Raw genomic sequence first — 18908 nt, forward strand, 5'->3', positions numbered from 1 at the left:
GACGAAACGTTATTGTTGAAATACATTAATTTGACCAATAGTCACATACTTAATGGGCGATGCAGCAAGTCATAACATAAATTTGTATTTGTGTCCCCGAATACATACACCAGGAAATATTAGATTTAGGTGCAAACGGTATGCCATTTTACCCCACAGTACTCTATACGATTGTAGCGCTCGCCTCGTAACCGTAGCATATTTGCTACAATGCCAATAACAATGTGACCATGTGTGCCCTCAGGTACTCAGCGGACAGTGTTCCAACCGATTGGTCACTAATGAAATGTTTTCGAAAAAACATAACTGGTACGCGGGCACGAGGTGTATGTACCAATGAAATTGGGTGCGTGCGGTAACAACTATCGTTGCCCCGTTACTCTAGCATGAATATAGTAATTGTCATTTTTTATTCGTGCCTTGTTTTTTACCAGGCGTGGCGTACCTTATATTCTTTGCAAAGTGCATCTGACATTATTTAATAAATTATTTGCGAAAAGTTAAATTTCATAACGTCAGATCTAATTTGAATTTAAATAATATTAATCAGTATATGCATTATAAATTCATTATAAAGTTCGGCGCTATAATGTAAATTCAAAGTCAATAAAATTCGACGACTTTTATTCAAATAACCTGCCATAAATAGGCGTTTTTATTATAAAGATGGCCAACTCTAATACAGTACTGTGGGGAAAGGACACCAGCTGTAGCACATAATGTCCAAATATCCTGATCTTGTTTTAAATAATTAAAAGCGGCCTATGGAAGTCTTGAGGGCACGTTTTTTTATAATTCTTTGAATGTTTTTGTTTACTGGCAAATGGGACGAAAAATTGGACGGAAATGCTGTCCCATCTTCCCCACCCCATTATATGTTCCAGCATCGGCATGGTATACACTAATTAGGCATGCACACATGTCTCGCGGTTCTAATTTCTTGGTTAATTCTTCTAGGAGATGTTTGTTGGAGTATTGATTTCACTTCGCAATCGATACGAGTTCTTGAAAGGAGAAAATAAAGAAAAAAATCCCGCGGAGTAATTAAGCCGCGCGAGGTTCAAACTCTTCGGTTTTAATTCAATTTCTTTACTTTGATTTCTTTGCGCGCAGGTAGGCGGAAAATTGGTGTGATTTTGACAAATTCGATAAAAACTAGATTTTCAATGATTTTTTACCTCGGGTGCGCAAAACATGACGTCAGCAGCTTGCAAACGCGTGTGGCGGTTAAATAAGGGGATTGTTACGCAGTTGTATCTACATGTATATATAGGTGAGGGTCGGTATAGAAGGTTGTTACACGTTGTTAAAAGACGAGTTGGTGTCAGGTGCCGGGTGTTAAGACACTAAACAAGAAAACTTTTTGAACACATGACTTTCAAATGTTTATACCATAGAATTGAATTAAATATTCATAGAATTGTTGAATTGTTTAAGTGCTTTAATTATAATCAGTAATATAAGTATATAAAGTCAGACGCGGAAAATAATTATTATTATGAAACTAAAGTTATTTGAATACATTTTAATTTTTTTAAAGTCGGATAAAATACAAGGACAGTCAACGCAGTGCATGGTATACGTCTCTATGTATATACTGCATTATAACAAATTTACTAGTTTTATAAAGATAGGAGATTCGAAAAACTAATAACATAATTTGTTATTTATCTTTTAGAAAACGATAGCGAAGATTAGCAGCAAAACGACAGTCGTTGAAACACGCACCGGGTAAAATCTACTTGAACAAAAGTGTCAGATAAAGCGTGGATGCTAACCCCAGCATTATAAAGATGTTTCAATCCAAAGCATACGAGTACAAAGGTTACGAACACCTTCACCCAATAACGGAGCTTTCACGTGGAAGATACGGCACAGGGGTACTGCTGGTACAAGATGTGAAACGGGGCACACACCTGGCGGCCAAGAGAGTTTCCATGCGAGACCGTGAGACTTTTGAGCGACAGATTACATGCCATATGCGTGTATCTTCCCATCCTGCCATAGTTAGGTTTATGGGGGTGTTGCCATCATCTACCACGTGCTACCAGTATGCCATGGAATACGTCATGGAGGGTAACTTGCGACATCTTGTGGTGAAGGATATAGGACTTCCAGATGAAGCTACGAAGTGTATCATGCGGCAAGTGAGTTGTGGAAGTTATTGCGGTATAACACGGGTGTTCTGTTTTATACACATTGTGCCCGCTTATGAGTTACCACATATTTTCGGTGAGGATATATGGGCATCTTATAATCTGTAATTATTCTTTGTTTACTATCAAGTGGGACATTGCCCCACATATACAAGTTACATTTATTCTTCCAGCTTCACCAAGTCATAAGCTACCTCCACGACACGATCCACATCATACACGGTGACTTGCGACCCGAGAATATACTCATGTCTTGCACAAGCCGATGCAACATTAAGCTATGTAACTTCAGCAAAGCCCACAATATCGGATCGTGCGTGAAAATGAATTCCAAACCAGGGAGCATGAATGGCTCCCAACATACGTCATGGCGGCATCATTTACGTCACTTTACGTCATTCCTACGTAAGCGACGACCTTCAATAAATCTGGATCGAATCGACCAAGAGGTAAAGTTCAATTTAAAATAAAGTGCTTTCTTTTAAAATCCCCGAATAATTTGTTGTGAAAAGTGCTTTGTAGGTGGAATGCCGTTAGCATTTACATCTAACACCATCACATGTTCTTACCCAACCCTACTATGTTTAATAAACGCATAAAAATGTGTATAGCTATAATATATATAATATTTTTTTAAGGATTTGGAGTTTGGGGCTTGTAATCACATATAGAGACTTACAATTAGTTTGCGTAGGCATCACCTTAACTGTATATTTAATTAGATATGTTATGCTTATGTTATAGGAAGACATCAGCGTCTGTCTTTCACCCAACAACTCCCCCCTAAAAAGAAGGCCATCTTCAATACGTAGAAACACTTGCACGCCGACTGAGTTTCATGAGTATACAGTGGGCGACATGAAAAGGGAACTAAACTCGGAAATCTTTTCACAAGCTTTCACTGCACCAGAGTTAGTAAACGCTACAAGGTACATCGCTTTCAATTGACATTCTTGTTTAAGCAGTTTTTACCCATAGCGTGTTTTAATGATAGCCATTCAGTTGGCAACTATCTTTCTTGTTTAAATTAACTACAACTCATATTTGTTTATTTCATATTGGATTTAACAGCTACGCTTTTTTCAACACTTCAACTTGTCAAAAGTATTTATTTAGATTTTTAACAAAAGTAGGTTTTACCCATAGCGTGTTTTAACGACTGTCGTTTTGCTGTTGATGCTTTTTTCTTCCTTGTTTTATTCATAAAAGTTTCTCTGTATAGTTTTTGCAGAAAAAAATAGTGATTTATGTTTTGGCTACAAAGGTACATCGCATCCCCCGCCTCTGACAATTGGTCGCTGGCTATCCTTGCTATATATTGTGTGACTGGTGCCACGCCGTGGGAGATTGCGTCAGTGGATAACGTCAAGTACACCAACTTCCTCCATTCGGCACAACGAGCGCAAAGTCTCACGCCCTCCACTGTTGAAAGGAACCGACCCGAGATTTGTCGGATTTTGAAAATTCGATCCGCTTCTCTCACCTCATTGGTCGGCTCACTGAAGCGTAGAGAGGGGGCGATGACCCCAGCGTTTGAGAAACGAGTGATGGAAACACTGCAACAAACTGCTGATAAAAGGTGAAACTAAAAATATTCCTGCTGCCGCTGGTGACCAATGAAAAATTTTGGTCTCAAAATATTCCTTAGGTCTCCCTGATACCCGCTGTATATTTTTTTCAAAAAACGCGGACATTCGTTTTGAAAATTACCTTTAAAGGTGAGCGAAAAGCAGATTTTATAAGCGAGACGTCACAAACTAAACAAGAGTTGAAGGAATTTCCCTCCGATCTAAATATGGTTTACTAAAATGCGCCTAATATAACCAACGTACCGGTTAAATATATATAGGATGCATAAAAACAAATATTAATAATGGTATACAAACAGGTAGATAGTTGGGGAAAATAGGACGTGATTTCATTCATATTTATCGTCCCATTTGGTAGTAAAAATAGGATATTTAATGAATTATATAACCATATCCTTACGACTCTAAAAGGGTTTTGTTAATTGTTCAAAGCACGATTAAGAAACATGGGATATTACGTGGGGCAACGGTAACCCATCTTACCCCACAAGTTCACATGTAACGTAACTTGTCAATGTGGTATTGATTCGCTTAAACAAAAAGTCAGCTTTTCCGACTTTTTAAATAAAGTCCTCTAATAAGGGACAACCAAAGCTTTTCAGTTCGACTTAAGGGCTTAATGCAATGTGGCGCATGTGACGTCACAATAGAAGGCAGATCGAAAAAATCGATGAAACCTTTGGTGTTGTGACAGTTGAACCAATTTAATAACAAACAACCGAAACTTGTCAGGTTTAACTCATGTGGAGCTTTTTAATAAATTTGCAATCCTCTATTTTGGTGAGATTTTAGGCGCCGATGTGGGTTAATTTAAAATCTTACCCCACGCGTTCTAACACGTCATTGCAGAATAACAATTCCGATTTTGTAAAAATAACAATAAGCGCATCATATTGTGACAACATTTGGCTCCGTGCTAATTTTAAAACGTAGAAACGTTTGCGTTGAAAACAACGAATTCAATGCTGCTACCATTGTGGGCGTATGTGTCCTTTGGGCAAGACACTTAACCATAATTGCTTCAACCCAGTGGTCACTAATGAGTTGGCTAAAAACTGTCAGCAATACAAAAAATAATTGCTCACAAAGTTACATACGTGGTAACTTGTAAGCGGGCACAAGGTGTATGAAACAGAACACCTGTGTTATAACGACTGTCGTTGCCCCGCCATGCGAGGATAAATAAGTTACATGCGTGGTAACTTGTAAGCGGGCACAAGGTGTATGAAACAGAACACCTGTGTTATAACGACTGTCGTTGACCCGCCATGCGAGGATAAATAAGTTACATGCGTGGTAACTTGTAAGCGGGCACAAGGTGTATGAAACAGAACACCTGTGTTATAACGAATGTCGTTGACCCGCCATGCGAGGATAAATAAGTTAAATGCATTTAATTTAAAAGCGTTTCTAATTCAATCCTTCCAACAGATGTTCGATCGGCGACCTGAGCGACATCAGGTTGAGTTACGACTCCAACAAGTGGGAACATTACGAGGATCGTTACTTCAACGAGGAGTGGCGGACACCACCATCGAGCACACATCGAAACTTACGCAAAACTAAATTGCATTGAAAAAGATTTGTTGTTCATATTTTATTTCGGCGTTATTGTAAATGCGTTTCTTTAAAAATAAATAGTTATGTAAATAATTCTTTGAACAAGCAGAAAAATATCTCTGGCCCAATGGTTTATAAATAAAAAAACAAAAAATAATCGCCCACAAATTTACATACGTGGTAACTAATCCAAAGAACATAAATTACCAAAAACAAATCTAGAATATTATTGAGTATTTGGAAACAAGCTTTTAAGTATTCATGTAAGCCCATAAAAATAACTAGTCAAAAAAACACTAAACAAGACTACTATATACAATATAATAACATTAAACAAGCAGACATTACGGTCAAAAGGGGAAAATAAAGCAACATAATCAAGAAAGTTCAATACATACTGTGTTTTACAAAGATAATACAAAAAATATGTCACAATAATAACGTTTTGTCTTAATAAACTTATGCAGTAAAGATTAGGAAAACACACATAATTACAAAAAGACAGTTATTAAAACTTGCTTTGAGTTAAAAACATATTACAATTCAATGTTCTAACTTTTTGATAAAGTTTAATCATTATAAATAAACGTCCCAAATGGGACGAGAAAAAAAGGTAAAGGGTGTTCCATCACTTTGGATTATTTAGACAATTAGCTTCATATTACTTTGTGACATCCTATTAAGTTCACTTTTAAGGCTGTTTTAATTTTACGTTTTTGCAGAATTACCTTAGGGTATACATTTGATATCAGTTGTTTATATTTGCATTTCTTTTGCAAGTTCTTCATGCGTATTTGTAGAGCTGGGGGAAAGATCATCGATGTTTCCAATAAATCTCGGGTTAACGAACGTTTGTTTCGCTTCACGGTGGATTGGGTTGTTCGACTGCAAGAATAATTAAGTGATGCTGAAAGAATATACTTTAAAATATATTAGGGTGGGGCAAGATGGGACCCGTTTTCATTCTTTTCCTCGTCCCATTTAGTAAAAAACAAAGAATATTTTAGAATCATATTACCGTATCCTAACGATAAAAAGAGAAAGTTATTGTTTGGTATATTTTAATTAAGTGTGGCTTGCTTTATGAAGTTACCACGTTCACGTACGTAACTTATTTATCCTCGCATGGCGGGGCAACGACAGTCGTTATAACATGGGTGTTCTGTTTCATACACCTTGTGCTCGCTTACAAGTTACCACGTATGTACCTTTGTGGGAAATTTTTTTTCTGTATGGCTGATGGCAACCTATCAGTGGCACAAACCAAACTCTAACAATCAAAACCCAACAACCACTCACTTCTGTCCATTTACTTTTCTTGACATCCGCTTGAAACTCCTCATATTTCCGTTTGTCGTAATTTGTTTTCAATATTTTTGCCACAAGTAACGCGATCATACTGGTCAACAACACGCCTCCAATGGTTGGCAAGGCTATGATCAACGGGTTCAGGTATTCACAATCTGCAACAAAAGCAACCAGATATATTCCTTATATATTCTTTGGACTATAATTAAGATGTATATTTGATTGAATATAATCACATATTTTATTAAATTTTCTCGTAGTTAAAAATATTTACCAAGATCTGAGTTCCTTGATTTAACGAGCAGATAATATGTTTTAAGCGATGGATGCCACAATATGTTGTAGGTGACCGAACATTGGCCGTCACTCACCTGACAATGTACTGGGTCGTGTCGATCACTGTTAGAAGAATGGAATGTTAAATCACTTGATTGTTTAATCTAACGCATAATTTAGGGGTAAAAAGGTGTTCTGTTTCATACACCTCGTGCCCGCTTATGAGTTACTACTTATTTTGTGGGTAATTGTATTTTCTGTATAGCTAGCAATTTAAACAAGCCATTAGTGACCACTGGGTTGGAGCAATTGCTTTTGAGTATCTTACTCAAGAACACGTATGCCCACAAATTCAATGGTAGCAGCGTCAAGCTTTGAACCCGATGCTATGAAATATATGACCAACAAGTTCTATACTGTTATATATATCGCATTAATGGCATCGTCAATCTTCCAACCAAATCCAATAATAAGTGTCTTATCCATTAATGCTTACTCATCATTTAAACAATGTTTGCACGCGTCTGTATACGATTCTTTACATTTGTCACATTGCGCAACAGAAGACAACACGCGTGTTCGGATATCTTTATCCAGACAAACTTCCTTACAATCTGATTCAGCCTGTATGAATAATGCAAACATATATTAAAAATACTTACTATAAAAGTAACTTAACTTAGTGGGCAATAAAGATTTAGTAAGACATCTCAAGTATTATCCATCCTTGGGTACGCCACTGTAAAAAATCTCCACAGATAGACCATAACATTCAGGGCATGTATTTAAGTAAAATGAATATTTGGTATTACTAATAAATAATAAAAAAAGGTGTTGGCAGGTTAAGAAGTTTGATCTTTTTTATATTAAGCAATTATTATATTCCCAAAACTTCTTTTCCACAGTTTTTTCATAACCCAGTACAACCTTAGCATGCACTCGCAGCACATCGTATAAATATACCAACCTTGTAACAAATACACTTTGCGCACGCTTGTAGTTGTTCATCATCACATGTTGCGTTTATGTTAAGTAAGTTACAAGCGGGGTGAATGCATCGGTTGCAATGATTTCCTTCCCAGTATAACTGGGTAAAGAAATAAATAAGTGATGTATTTGGTAGATAAGGTTTTCCTAGTGTATAAGTAACTTATTTGTCCTCAGTCTGAAAACCACCTCTCGTGCCCGCTTACAAGTTACCATGTATGTAACTTATTTATCCTCGCATGGCGGGGCAAAGACAGTCGTTATAACACAGGTGTTCTGTTTCATATACCTCGTGCCCGCTTACAAATTACATATATGATAACCTAATTATGAATTACTATGTTTTCGGAGCAGGTACAAGTAGAACAGTCGCATGTGCCATGACCCGAACATGTCACGTTACTCCCCGCTGCCATGCATGAACGATTATTACATGTGCACTCTCCTGATTGGTCAAGATACCATCCATCGTTGGTGTTACAAACACACTGCTTGTTGCCGTAGCAATTCTCACATCTTCCTTTATCAGAACCTGGAAATATGATAATCGTGAAGTCTAATTAATCACAGAATCCAGACTTGTTCTGGCGCCATGGCACAGTTGGTTAGCACACCTGCCTCCAACCCAGAGGTATTGGGTTCAAGGCTGGTGGCTGCTACTATTGTGGGTGTATGTATCCTTGGGCAAGACACTTAATGACAATTGCTCCAACCCAGTGGTCACTAATGCGTTGTCCAAATTGTCAGCCGTACATAAAAACAATCACTTGAGGTCAATAGAACAGATAAACAAGTTACATACGTGGTAACTCGTAAGCAGGCACAAGGTGTATGAAACAGAACACCCGTGTTATAATGACTGTCATGCCCCACCATGCAAGGATAAACAAGTTACATACATGGTAACTTGTAAGCGGGCACGAGGTTTATGAAACAGAACACCCGTGTTATAACGACTGTCATGCCCCACCATGCAAGGATAAACAAGTTACATACATGGTAACTTGTAAGCGGGCACGAGGTGTATGAAACAGAACACCTGTGTTATAACGACTGTCATGCCCCGCCATGCGAGGATAAATAAGTTACATACATGGTAACTTGTAAGCGGGCACGAGGTGTATGAAACAGAACACCTGTGTTATAACGACTGTCATGCCCCGCCATGCGAGGATAAATAAGTTACAAACATGGTAACTTGTAAGCGGGCACAAGGTGTATGAAACAGAACACCCGTGTTATATCGACTGTCGTTGCCCCGCCATGCGAGGATAACCAAGTGACCATCATCAATACATAGCTTACCACCACACATGCTTCCACTTGCAGAAGGACAACCAGTAGAACTGCATTCACAAAATGTTCCGTTGTATGACGGGCTGCATATGCATTCTCCACAGTCGCACATACCATTGTTACTGTCGAAAATAACTCTTTTTTAAATTTACTGCTTATAAAAAACAAATTTTTAAATTTATATTATGAAATACCATTATTTTTTACGTTTATTGTTTTAAAATAACATCTAATAATTTTCAAGTGAAAAACACTATGGATTAATTATCTATGCAGTAATACAGAAAAGATGTGAAAAGAATCCACAAATCAAATGTTTATACTTGCATATCCCGTTTGGTGATTTAGGGTCAGTACAGTTCACATTCATATTAATAGTTGTTGTTGCTTCACACTGACAATACGATCCTGTGTGACCACTGTCACAGTTGCACATTCCACACTGTATCATAATATTGGTAGTTATCATTAAAGTTATTACACTAGTGTTGTTTTAAGAAAACCCATTAGTCAACGCTGGGTTAAAGCAATAGTTGTTAAGCGTCTTTGCCCAAGGACACATACACTCACAATGGTAGCAGCGACGAGCCTTGAACCCATTACCTCTGAGGGGAAGGCGGGCTAACCAATTTGCCACGACACCGGATATTTTATTATTTATATTAATTGTTTATTCAAGTTCTTACCAAGAAATCTCCATTGAAGCTGCATAGAGATCGATTGTTCGAAGCTATTTCATCCTCGCAACTACATTTACAATGGTAGTCTGTAATATAAGGAGTATACAATGAGATTAAATAAAGATCATACAATGAGATTAAATAAAGATATGGTAAAATTCTAATCAGAATAAGTTACATACATGGTAACTTGTAAGCAGGCACGAGGTGTATGAAACAGAACACCTGTGTTATAACGATCGTTGTTGCCCCGTCATGCGAGGATAAATAAGTTGCATACGTGGTAATTTGTAAGCGGGCACGAGGTGTATGAAACAGAACACCCGTGCTATAACGGCTGTGGTTGCCCACCACGCGAGGATAAACAAGTTACATAATGTTGTACCCACCCACGTTAATGGTGGCCACGTCACTAATCTGATCGGAAGTAACTTTAATTACATCCGTCTGGCTCCCACTTGATGGACATTCATTTGCAGTGATTTCCAGTTCTATTATAACCTGCAATATATGATACGGCATCATCAATGCTTTAATAAAAGCTTTTTTTAAACGCAAGAAAAATAATTAGTACAACCCAGTGATTGCTAAATGTATGTGACTTATTTATCCTCGCATAGCGGGGCAACCACAGTCTTATAACACGGGTGTTTTGTTTAATACACCTCGTGCCTACTTACAAGTTACCACGTATGTAACTTATTTATCCTCGCATGATGAGTCAAAGACAGTCGTTATAACACGGGTGTTCTGTGCTATACACCTCATGCTAGCTTACAAGTTACCACGTATGTAACTTATTTATCCTCGCATGGCGGGGCAACGACAGTCGTTATAACACAGGTGTTCTGTTTCATACACCTCGTGCCAGCTTACAAGTTACCACGTATGTAACTTATTTATCCTCGCATAGTGAGGCAACGACAGTCGTTATAACACGGTGGTTCTGTTTCATACACCTCGTGCCCGCTTACAAGTTACCACGTATGTAACTTATTTATCCTCGCATGGCGGGGCAACGACAGTCGTTATAACACAGGTGTTCTGTTTCATACACCTCGTGCTCGCTTACAAGTTACCACGTATGTAACTTTCTTATCCTCGCATAGTGAGGCAACGGCAGTCGTTATAACACGGGTGTTTGTTTAATACACCTCATGCCCGCTTACAAGTTACCACATACGTAACTTATTTATCCTCGCATGGTGGGGCAAGGACAGTTGTTATAACACAAGTATTTTGTCCTTGCCCCGTCATGCGAGAATAAAGAAGTTACATTCATTCATTCATTCAATGTAAAAATAACCAAATGTTTTAACACCAACCTCTTGTCCTTGTTTAGTATTCTCACACAACAAACTGGTTGACCAAGTATCCGTTCCATGGCACAACACTCGGTGTTTGATGTCCAAACCTTTAACTGCAGTCGGTTTATTGAAAGCAAAACGACTTCGAATTTTCTGCAAGAACATCATATATAATAGGTGGGGGAGATGGGACACCTTTAGCACATAATATCCAAATATCCTGATCGTGTTTTAAACAATTAACAACGGTCAATAGGAGTTGTACAGTTATGGTTTTGTAATTCTTTAAATGTTCTTTGTTTACTACCAAATGAGATGAGAAAATAGAATGAAAGGGTGTCCCGTCTTTCCCAACACTACTGTATATAAAAAATTATAAAATACGGATTTTCTGGACGCTTTTAATATAAACACGACAGCCCATAGGATGTAATGAGTATAAAAGTAAAATAAAAAATAAAATTGAAACATTCATAACAAACAACTTACATCATACGAGCTTGATATAATGTCTTGAATGTTGCTCGAATCTGTGTTCAACGTTGCAATGTGCGCGTTGGGAAGTAGAGAGTGAATATCCTGCAACGAAATGTTGAAGTGTCAACCTATACACATCATAATATAAAACCATAACAAATATCATATTATACAATGAACAAACAGAATAAATATAAAGTAGTCGAACTCAACAGTTAAAACCAGATTAAAATATAATATTAAGGATATTGTTTTTCAATTGTTAAACTAGGTAGAGGTAATCAAAAAAGAGTTGAAAGACTAAACTTCGCAACTTGACGTAACAGACAAAAATCAAGTCCAAACAATTGTTGATTTAAAGATATATTTGTCCTTAATGGCACCGTCAGTCTCTTATTTAATCACAAAACTACCACATAAAGTTAAACATAAATACCTCGTACATCGACCTCATTTTCTGTGTGACAGCGAATATAGTTTGAACTTTATTTTGTTCAAGTACATGTTTAAGTTGGCCAAGTGATGGGTAATCCTGTGTTTTGCTTTCTGTATATTCCCATATCTGCTTATTGGGGTCAGAGGACTGGGGAATTAAAACATAAAATTAGTTACCATTTATTTACATAAATTTGTGTTTATTCTTTCGAATACAGTAACAAAGATCTTAGCAATTTAAACAACGAAAAGAAGGGAATTAGCAGCAAAACGACAAATAAAAACACTCTATACGGGTAAAAACTATTTGAATAAAAGTGTCAATTAAAGCTTGGCCGCTAAACTTACAATACAGTATAAGTTAACTCATGTTGAGTCAATTTAAACAAATCAAGTTGGAATTGGAAGAAAAGTTTGCTTAAAAACACGACTCATATAATGTAGTGTACAGTGTTAGATACTAAAACAACCTAAACAGTAAACAGAGGGGTGTTTTTGCATTTAATTTGTTTTTCTATAACTTAACATTGCGTACTAACCTTTATTAAGTCCATGTGACATTTCATATCATTTGGTTTCAAAATTCGAACTAGTCTCCCATCCAACGCAATATGTGGCGAGTCATCCGACGTGAACAAAACGACTTTTAACGATTCTTTCCTCCAACCAATAATATCCTTGTGAAGAATTTTAAGCTAGTATATATGCATAAGTGGTTGCAAAGCACGCTGAATTATAAGGTTTAAAAACGAAAAGAGGGAGAAACATCAATTTGACAGTCGTTAAAACACGCTATGGATAAAAGGTGGGAAAGAGTGCCAGTTAAAACCATAGAAGCCAAGTTTTTAAAACACAGGGGAGGCAGGGATAGTTCCTGCAAAAACAATATAAATTTTTGGTTGTAATGTTTACTAATTAATGCAGTGTAGGAAATTGCAGGTTCAGCGCATATTAATATATGAGTAGTTGTTGCACAAAAACACAACAATAAGCAAGATGTCCACCTGGCACACAGCTATTTGCATCAAGGCATCAAAACCACCTTCCGGTTCATCAATATTGGTGGAGATGATGGTTTCTTCAACAGCTTGTTTGAACTTGGTGGTGTCCGATGACATCTTGAGTTGGTGGTGGAAACCAAAGGGTTCAACACATGTTGTGCTCACTGAATCACAAGCGTCCTTAACTCTGTGTGGATGAATGTAGCTTGTTTATCCTCGCATGCCAGGTAAACGCAGTCGTTATAACACGGGTGTTCTGTTTCATACACCTAGTGCCCGCTTACAAGTTACCACGTATGTAACTTTAACTTATTTATCTTTGCATGGCGGGGCAATGACAGTCATTATAACACGAGTGTTCTGTTTTATACACCTCGTGCCCGCTTACCAGTTGCCACTTGTAATTTAGTGGGTGATTGTTTATTTTTTAATTCTGTATGTATCAATTTTTTGACAACTCATTAGTGACCACTAGTTTGAAGCAATTGCGTTTAAATGTCTTGCCCAGAACAGAAATGCCCAGAATGGTAGCAGCATCAAGCTTTGAACTTGGCCTCTAGGTTATGAGCAGACTGTTATTGTTCCGTACAAAGGTAAATACTCACATGTATTTGTTATCTGAAGCAAATGGAGCAATGACTTTATCAACGAAAGTTCCAAACCCAAGTCGTGTATTGACGGTAACATTACGAAGAACATCAATCAAAGAACTACCAAGAATCTGAGTTCAAACATTGCTTAATTAAGTAAATATTTCTATACAAATATACACTAATGCAATGCAATATACATATTATCGTAAACTAATGAACTATAGAAACATACTAGGTGCAATTTAATGTTGGCCCTCTGAATTATGTACCTCGGCACACCAGTGTCATAAAAAGTTACATTTTGTTGCAGGTTGCAGCACTTTAGTAATAAACAGATGTGATAAGATGTGATACACAAAACAGCAAAACTTCATTTGTTTAAGTTTGGCATGTCGTTAACATTAACAGACATTCTACTTGTTCTTGAACCGGGCTTCTTAAACTGGGGTAACGTAGCAAACTTCAGGGGCCGCCAAGATTTCACTAATTTTACACAAAGTCCTTATTTATTAATTAATTTACATTTATACATTAATTAACTATCAACAGCCCCTATATAAATTAATAATGTTGATACTTGATAGCCTACCTTAAGTTGGGCAAGGTCGTCGCGCATCGATAATGAAAGGTCCATGACGTAATACAAATCAAGTGGGAAGTCAATAAGTTTATGAAACGTGATGTTAACTTTGGTTGGTTGGCCTGGTGGTTGAGGAAACATAATATTGAACATTGGATACAGATAATTATATGAGAACATACTTGTTAAAGGCGAGCACCTAACCAATGGGGAAACTATATCTTGCAAGTTATAAAACATAATTATTGTTTATCTATTCGACAACAATAGCGAAGATCATATTATTTAAAACAACCAAAAAAAAGGAAATCAACAGCAAAGTGAAAGTTATTAAAACACACAATAAATAAACAATTCAAACCCTTTTGGAAAAAATGAAACATGACAAACCTATTCTCAGTTTCAATGATATTTCCTGTGGTCTCAGTTGTATTGGATGCGTCACATTTGTCTTGTTTTCTGCCGTGAATTCTTCATTAATAGTTTTGTTAATTAATGTTTGTGGGGAGTTGACACCGACGCTGCATGTCTGGTTGTTTTCTCTGAGGGGAAAAGTTTAAAAAATTTAGGGAAAAATGTTAAACAAATCTCGCATACTTAACATAGCTTTTATCTCTTAAAAAACGATAGCGAAGATCATATTATTATTACAACAAACAGAAGGAAATCACAAACCTCAAAAGCTAAAATCGTTAAAACAAGCTATGGGAAAAGGTGTGGGAAATGGCGTTAGTTATAAAGCGTGGTTGTTGCACCACGTATTGTTAGAAACAACATTTATAAATAACATTTTTGTTTATCCGAAATATTAGGCTACTGTTTCTGTTACAAGTTATTAACATATACCTGTCTAGTTTGCAGTTCTTGCGAATAGCTGTCGGTACCCTGTTGTCGTTGCACCACGTACACCTGGGGTTTGTTGTAATGCATTGTTTGCATGATAGTTGTGCAGAGGAACACTGTTTACCGATCTCAGCTTTTTAAAAACATAAGAAAAGTTCTCAATCATACAGTAAATACAATCACCCACAAAGTTACATACATGGTAACTTATTAACGTGTAAGAGAAGACTGTTGTTGCCCCGCCATGTAAGGATAAAAAAAAGAATAAAGTACATGCGTGGTAACTCGTAAGTGGGCATGAGGTGTATGAAACAAACATCCGTGTAATAAGGACTGTTGTTTCCCCGCCATGTGAGGATAAAGCAAGTTACATTCATTCAATTTATTTGGCGCCAAATCGCCACAATCATATGCATTATGCGACAACAATGAACATAGATATCTAATTTCTATGGTCGCCAAAGGGGTTGAGCAGTAAAAATTTACATAACGTAGACTTGTGGAGTGATAACTTGTGTCAAAAATAAAACAGCTACTTCTGCCTAAATACACGGGACTAAACCACCAGTAATACACCAATGATAAGAAAGATATTAATAGACCCGTATTCCTATAATATAAAGAACTTTCCGCGACAAAAAGTAATTAAGGCAAAATATTACGGCTAAATTGTGGTTGTTAATATTATATTTCAAGCCATGCGTGATTGCTTCCGAAGCTGGCAGTGTGTATACTATAGCTGCAACAAGCTAATACTACAATTATGACAACGCTCACGAGTCGATTTTCCAAAACTTTATGTGACCGTAGCCCGCGATTCTAATAGAGTTTTGTTATTTGTTAAAAACACAATGACGAAATTCTATTATGCGCTAACGGTATTTATCTTACCCAATAATACAATATATAATGCTTACCGTCAGTCAGATTACTTTGCGCATTCCCCCCACTCGGAAAACTGAACCCACAGCTTAATATAAGTAAAATAGTCAGTAGTACATTTGCCATTATCAACAAAATAAACAATATTCCTTTAAAAAGTTTTCTTTTCAATTATAATTCTACTTGTAACCTATCTTTACAATTGCACAACTCTGCGTTGTTCAAACCTGTGTGTGCGGATACACAACCTATATGTTGTTGTTATAACCTGACGTATAGGCGTCCTGTATTCCAAACCACCCACAATATTTCCGGGAAACACGAGACAACGTATGCATGAGTATCAGGTGATAATTATTACTCAACGGTTGCGCTTAAATGAATCAATTAATGTAACTTATTCATCATCACATGGCGGGCAACGACAGTCGTTATAACACGGGTGTTCTGTTCCATACACCTCGTGCCCGCTTACTAGTAACCACGTATGTAACTTTGCAAAGCTGTGGGAGTATTTATTTATTGTGATTTAACGTACAGCTGACTTAATAATTTGCATATAAAAACACATGCGAGGGACAATATGCATTAAAATATAAAAGTAAACAAACATTGTTTAGTTTAATATGGCCAGCCGGCTTGACCGGACCGCGTCGTAAACTGGCTTCAGAAATCCCTGGGTGTTTGGGGTAAGGGGTCAAATACCGTCAATCTGAAGTCCTCGTGACCCCAAGCACACAGAAGAGAACCATAGTACGCTTTAGTATACTATGATAAAACCGCCGTTAGATTAATATTTCTCCAACATCATGAGATTTGATATTGATGTCGATAACAGGATGATTCCACCAAGCAGGGTCGCTGTAATGCAATATTTGTTAAAACAATGTCTCACGTTTTCCCACCACGTGAGGATAAATAAGTTACATACGTGGTAACTTGTAAGCGGGCACGAGGTGTATGAAACAGAACACCCGTGTTATAACGACTTTCGTTGCCCCGCCATGCGAATATAAATAAGTTACATACGTGGTAACTTGTAAGCGGGCACGAGGTGTATGAAACAGATAACCCGCGTTATAGCGACTCGTTTTCTAGCCATGCGAAAAGATACATTTATTTTCTACGCCAGCATACCTGCTTTCGTAGGTAATCGTTTTGTAAGCTCATTAGCGCCGTAAACGGCAAGCAAAGTCGATAGTAAGTAGCCACACGCGGCGCCAATGAGTAAACTAGCGTTGTCTTTGCAGGTGGACAAAAGAAACGTTGTTACTTGTGAGCGATCGCCCATCTCTGCTACACAAGTCAGCATGAAGATCTGGGATTTGTAACACGAGTTTAAACATGTATTGTACAACATATATAAAGACGGGGGAAGATGGGACACCTTTTCAATATACTTCGTCGTCCCATTTGGTAGTAAACGAAGACCATTCAAAGAATTAAAAAACATAGCGTTACGACTCCCATAAACCGTTTTAATTGTTTAAACACGATCAGGATATTTGGATATTATGTGTAAAAGGTGTCCCATCTCCCCCCACCCTACTATATAAGGCTAAAAAAGTAAGCGTTATTCTAATCATGGGCTATAAATTGAAACCAGTCAATCATAATATCACCCACAAAGTTACATTCATGGTAACTCGTAAGCGGGCACGAGGTGTATGAAACAGAACACCCGTGTTATAAAAACTGTCGTTGCCCCGCCATGCGAGGATAAATAGGTTACATTCATTCAATGCAAATATAAAGCAGATTATACAACCTTCCAAAATGCAGTAACACAAAAGTTCCCATTTTCGCTTTTAACTTCAATTTCCCCCTAAAATAAAAAATTAAGTTAACGTATTGTGTGGTGGGGCAAGAAGGGACATGTTTTCATTCTTTTTTCTTGTCCCATTTAGCAATAAGTAAAAAGTGCCTCCAGAAATACATCATCTCTAAAAGATCGTTGTTAATTGTTAAAAACATCGTTAGAAAATATGTGAATTAGGCGCATTCTCCATAGACCATAATTAATACACGCATGTGAATATTCACCTGGTCACATTGTTCAGTATCGCAAGCCGTAGTTAACCTTGCATCTCGTAACAACCCAAAGCCAAATATACCAAGGATAATGTGAACAATGTATTTGATGAAAACCGTTTTCCCGAATCGTGTGAACGAAACAGTTAAATTGGCGATTACGACTGCGAATGAAAGTTTTATTGTTATTTTCATAGATGTTTTATGAGGCAAAAGGCGCCACAAGTCGAGACTTAATTTCCATTTGTATATTTTCTCCTTTCGTTATATGTTATTGACCTTGCCGATATGTAGCATATTTAAACACGAACTGCTATATGGGCTCGGTGTTAAAACATATAGTAGGGGAAGATGGGACACCATTAGCACATAATACCCAGATATCCTGACCATTAAAAAAAAAAAACATTTAAAAACGGTTTAAGGAGTCGTCAGGAAACGGTTTTATAATTCTTTGAATGCTCTTTGTTTATTACCAAATGGGACAAGAAAATGAAATTGAAAGGTGTCTCATCTTTCCTCACCCTACTATAAGTATAATATCCGAGCACGGTGTGTACGACTGTCGTTGCCCCACCATACAAAGATAAACAAGTTATATGCGTACATTTAATTCAAATGCAATCTCATGAAAGTTGATACTCGCCACGGGGCAGTTGGAGCTAGAACTGCTACCAAAACATAAACTATGACGACACAATACATATCACTCGCCTGCTTGTAAGGACATAAATATCAACGCAACAAACGAAGCCAACAACACCGTTATCTTGCTTTGATATCGCATAGAAGCGGCTGCAGCGATCAGGAAACTTTTGTCTCCTAATTCTGATGTTACTACCAACCCAAACGTAGTGACGAAAACTTCAAGCGACATAACTGACTCAATATGAATTAACTCATACTG

At 37.2% G+C, this 18908-nt stretch overlaps 3 protein-coding genes across 4 annotated transcripts; 1 reads left to right on the forward strand and 2 right to left on the reverse strand.

The window, feature by feature from the left end:
• Nucleotides 1–1682: 1682 nt before the first annotated feature.
• LOC149724635 (uncharacterized) lies at nucleotides 1683–5398 on the forward strand. Its single transcript, XM_089892614.1, has 5 exons — nucleotides 1683–2147; nucleotides 2330–2605; nucleotides 2901–3085; nucleotides 3421–3735; nucleotides 5177–5398. The coding sequence occupies exons 1-5, from the start codon at nucleotides 1794–1796 to the stop codon at nucleotides 5319–5321; spliced, it is 1275 nt and encodes a 424-aa protein (XP_089748740.1). The 5' UTR covers nucleotides 1683–1793; the 3' UTR covers nucleotides 5322–5398.
• On the reverse strand, nucleotides 5324–16220 carry LOC149724636 (integrin beta-2-like). Of its 2 annotated transcripts, XM_089892613.1 has the most exons (21): nucleotides 16006–16220; nucleotides 15092–15221; nucleotides 14636–14787; nucleotides 14255–14367; nucleotides 13678–13793; nucleotides 13076–13259; nucleotides 12611–12748; nucleotides 12073–12219; nucleotides 11649–11738; nucleotides 11178–11312; nucleotides 10242–10353; nucleotides 9859–9938; nucleotides 9496–9614; nucleotides 9182–9294; nucleotides 8215–8408; nucleotides 7857–7976; nucleotides 7386–7513; nucleotides 6888–7012; nucleotides 6605–6768; nucleotides 6034–6190; nucleotides 5324–5981 (listed from the first exon to the last, which is right to left on the reverse strand). In XM_089892613.1, the coding sequence occupies exons 1-20, from the start codon at nucleotides 16094–16096 to the stop codon at nucleotides 6062–6064; spliced, it is 2580 nt and encodes an 859-aa protein (XP_089748739.1). In that variant the 5' UTR covers nucleotides 16097–16220; the 3' UTR covers nucleotides 5324–5981; nucleotides 6034–6061. The 2 variants fall into 2 exon arrangements, with proteins under 2 accessions (XP_089748739.1, XP_089748738.1); XM_089892612.1 differs by having other exon boundaries at nucleotides 5324–6190.
• Nucleotides 16221–16760: 540 nt separating this feature from the next.
• Nucleotides 16761–18878, reverse strand: LOC149724637 (putative divalent cation/proton antiporter TMEM165). Its single transcript, XM_089892384.1, has 5 exons — nucleotides 18716–18878; nucleotides 18014–18165; nucleotides 17739–17795; nucleotides 17108–17288; nucleotides 16761–16831 (listed from the first exon to the last, which is right to left on the reverse strand). The coding sequence occupies exons 1-5, from the start codon at nucleotides 18876–18878 to the stop codon at nucleotides 16761–16763; spliced, it is 624 nt and encodes a 207-aa protein (XP_089748510.1).
• Between the last annotated feature and the right edge of the window lie 30 nt (nucleotides 18879–18908).

This window comes from Ciona robusta, chromosome 14, assembly GCF_009617815.1.
Source record: "Ciona robusta chromosome 14, ASM961781v2".
NCBI classification, from domain to species: Eukaryota; Metazoa; Chordata; class Ascidiacea; order Phlebobranchia; family Cionidae; genus Ciona; species Ciona robusta.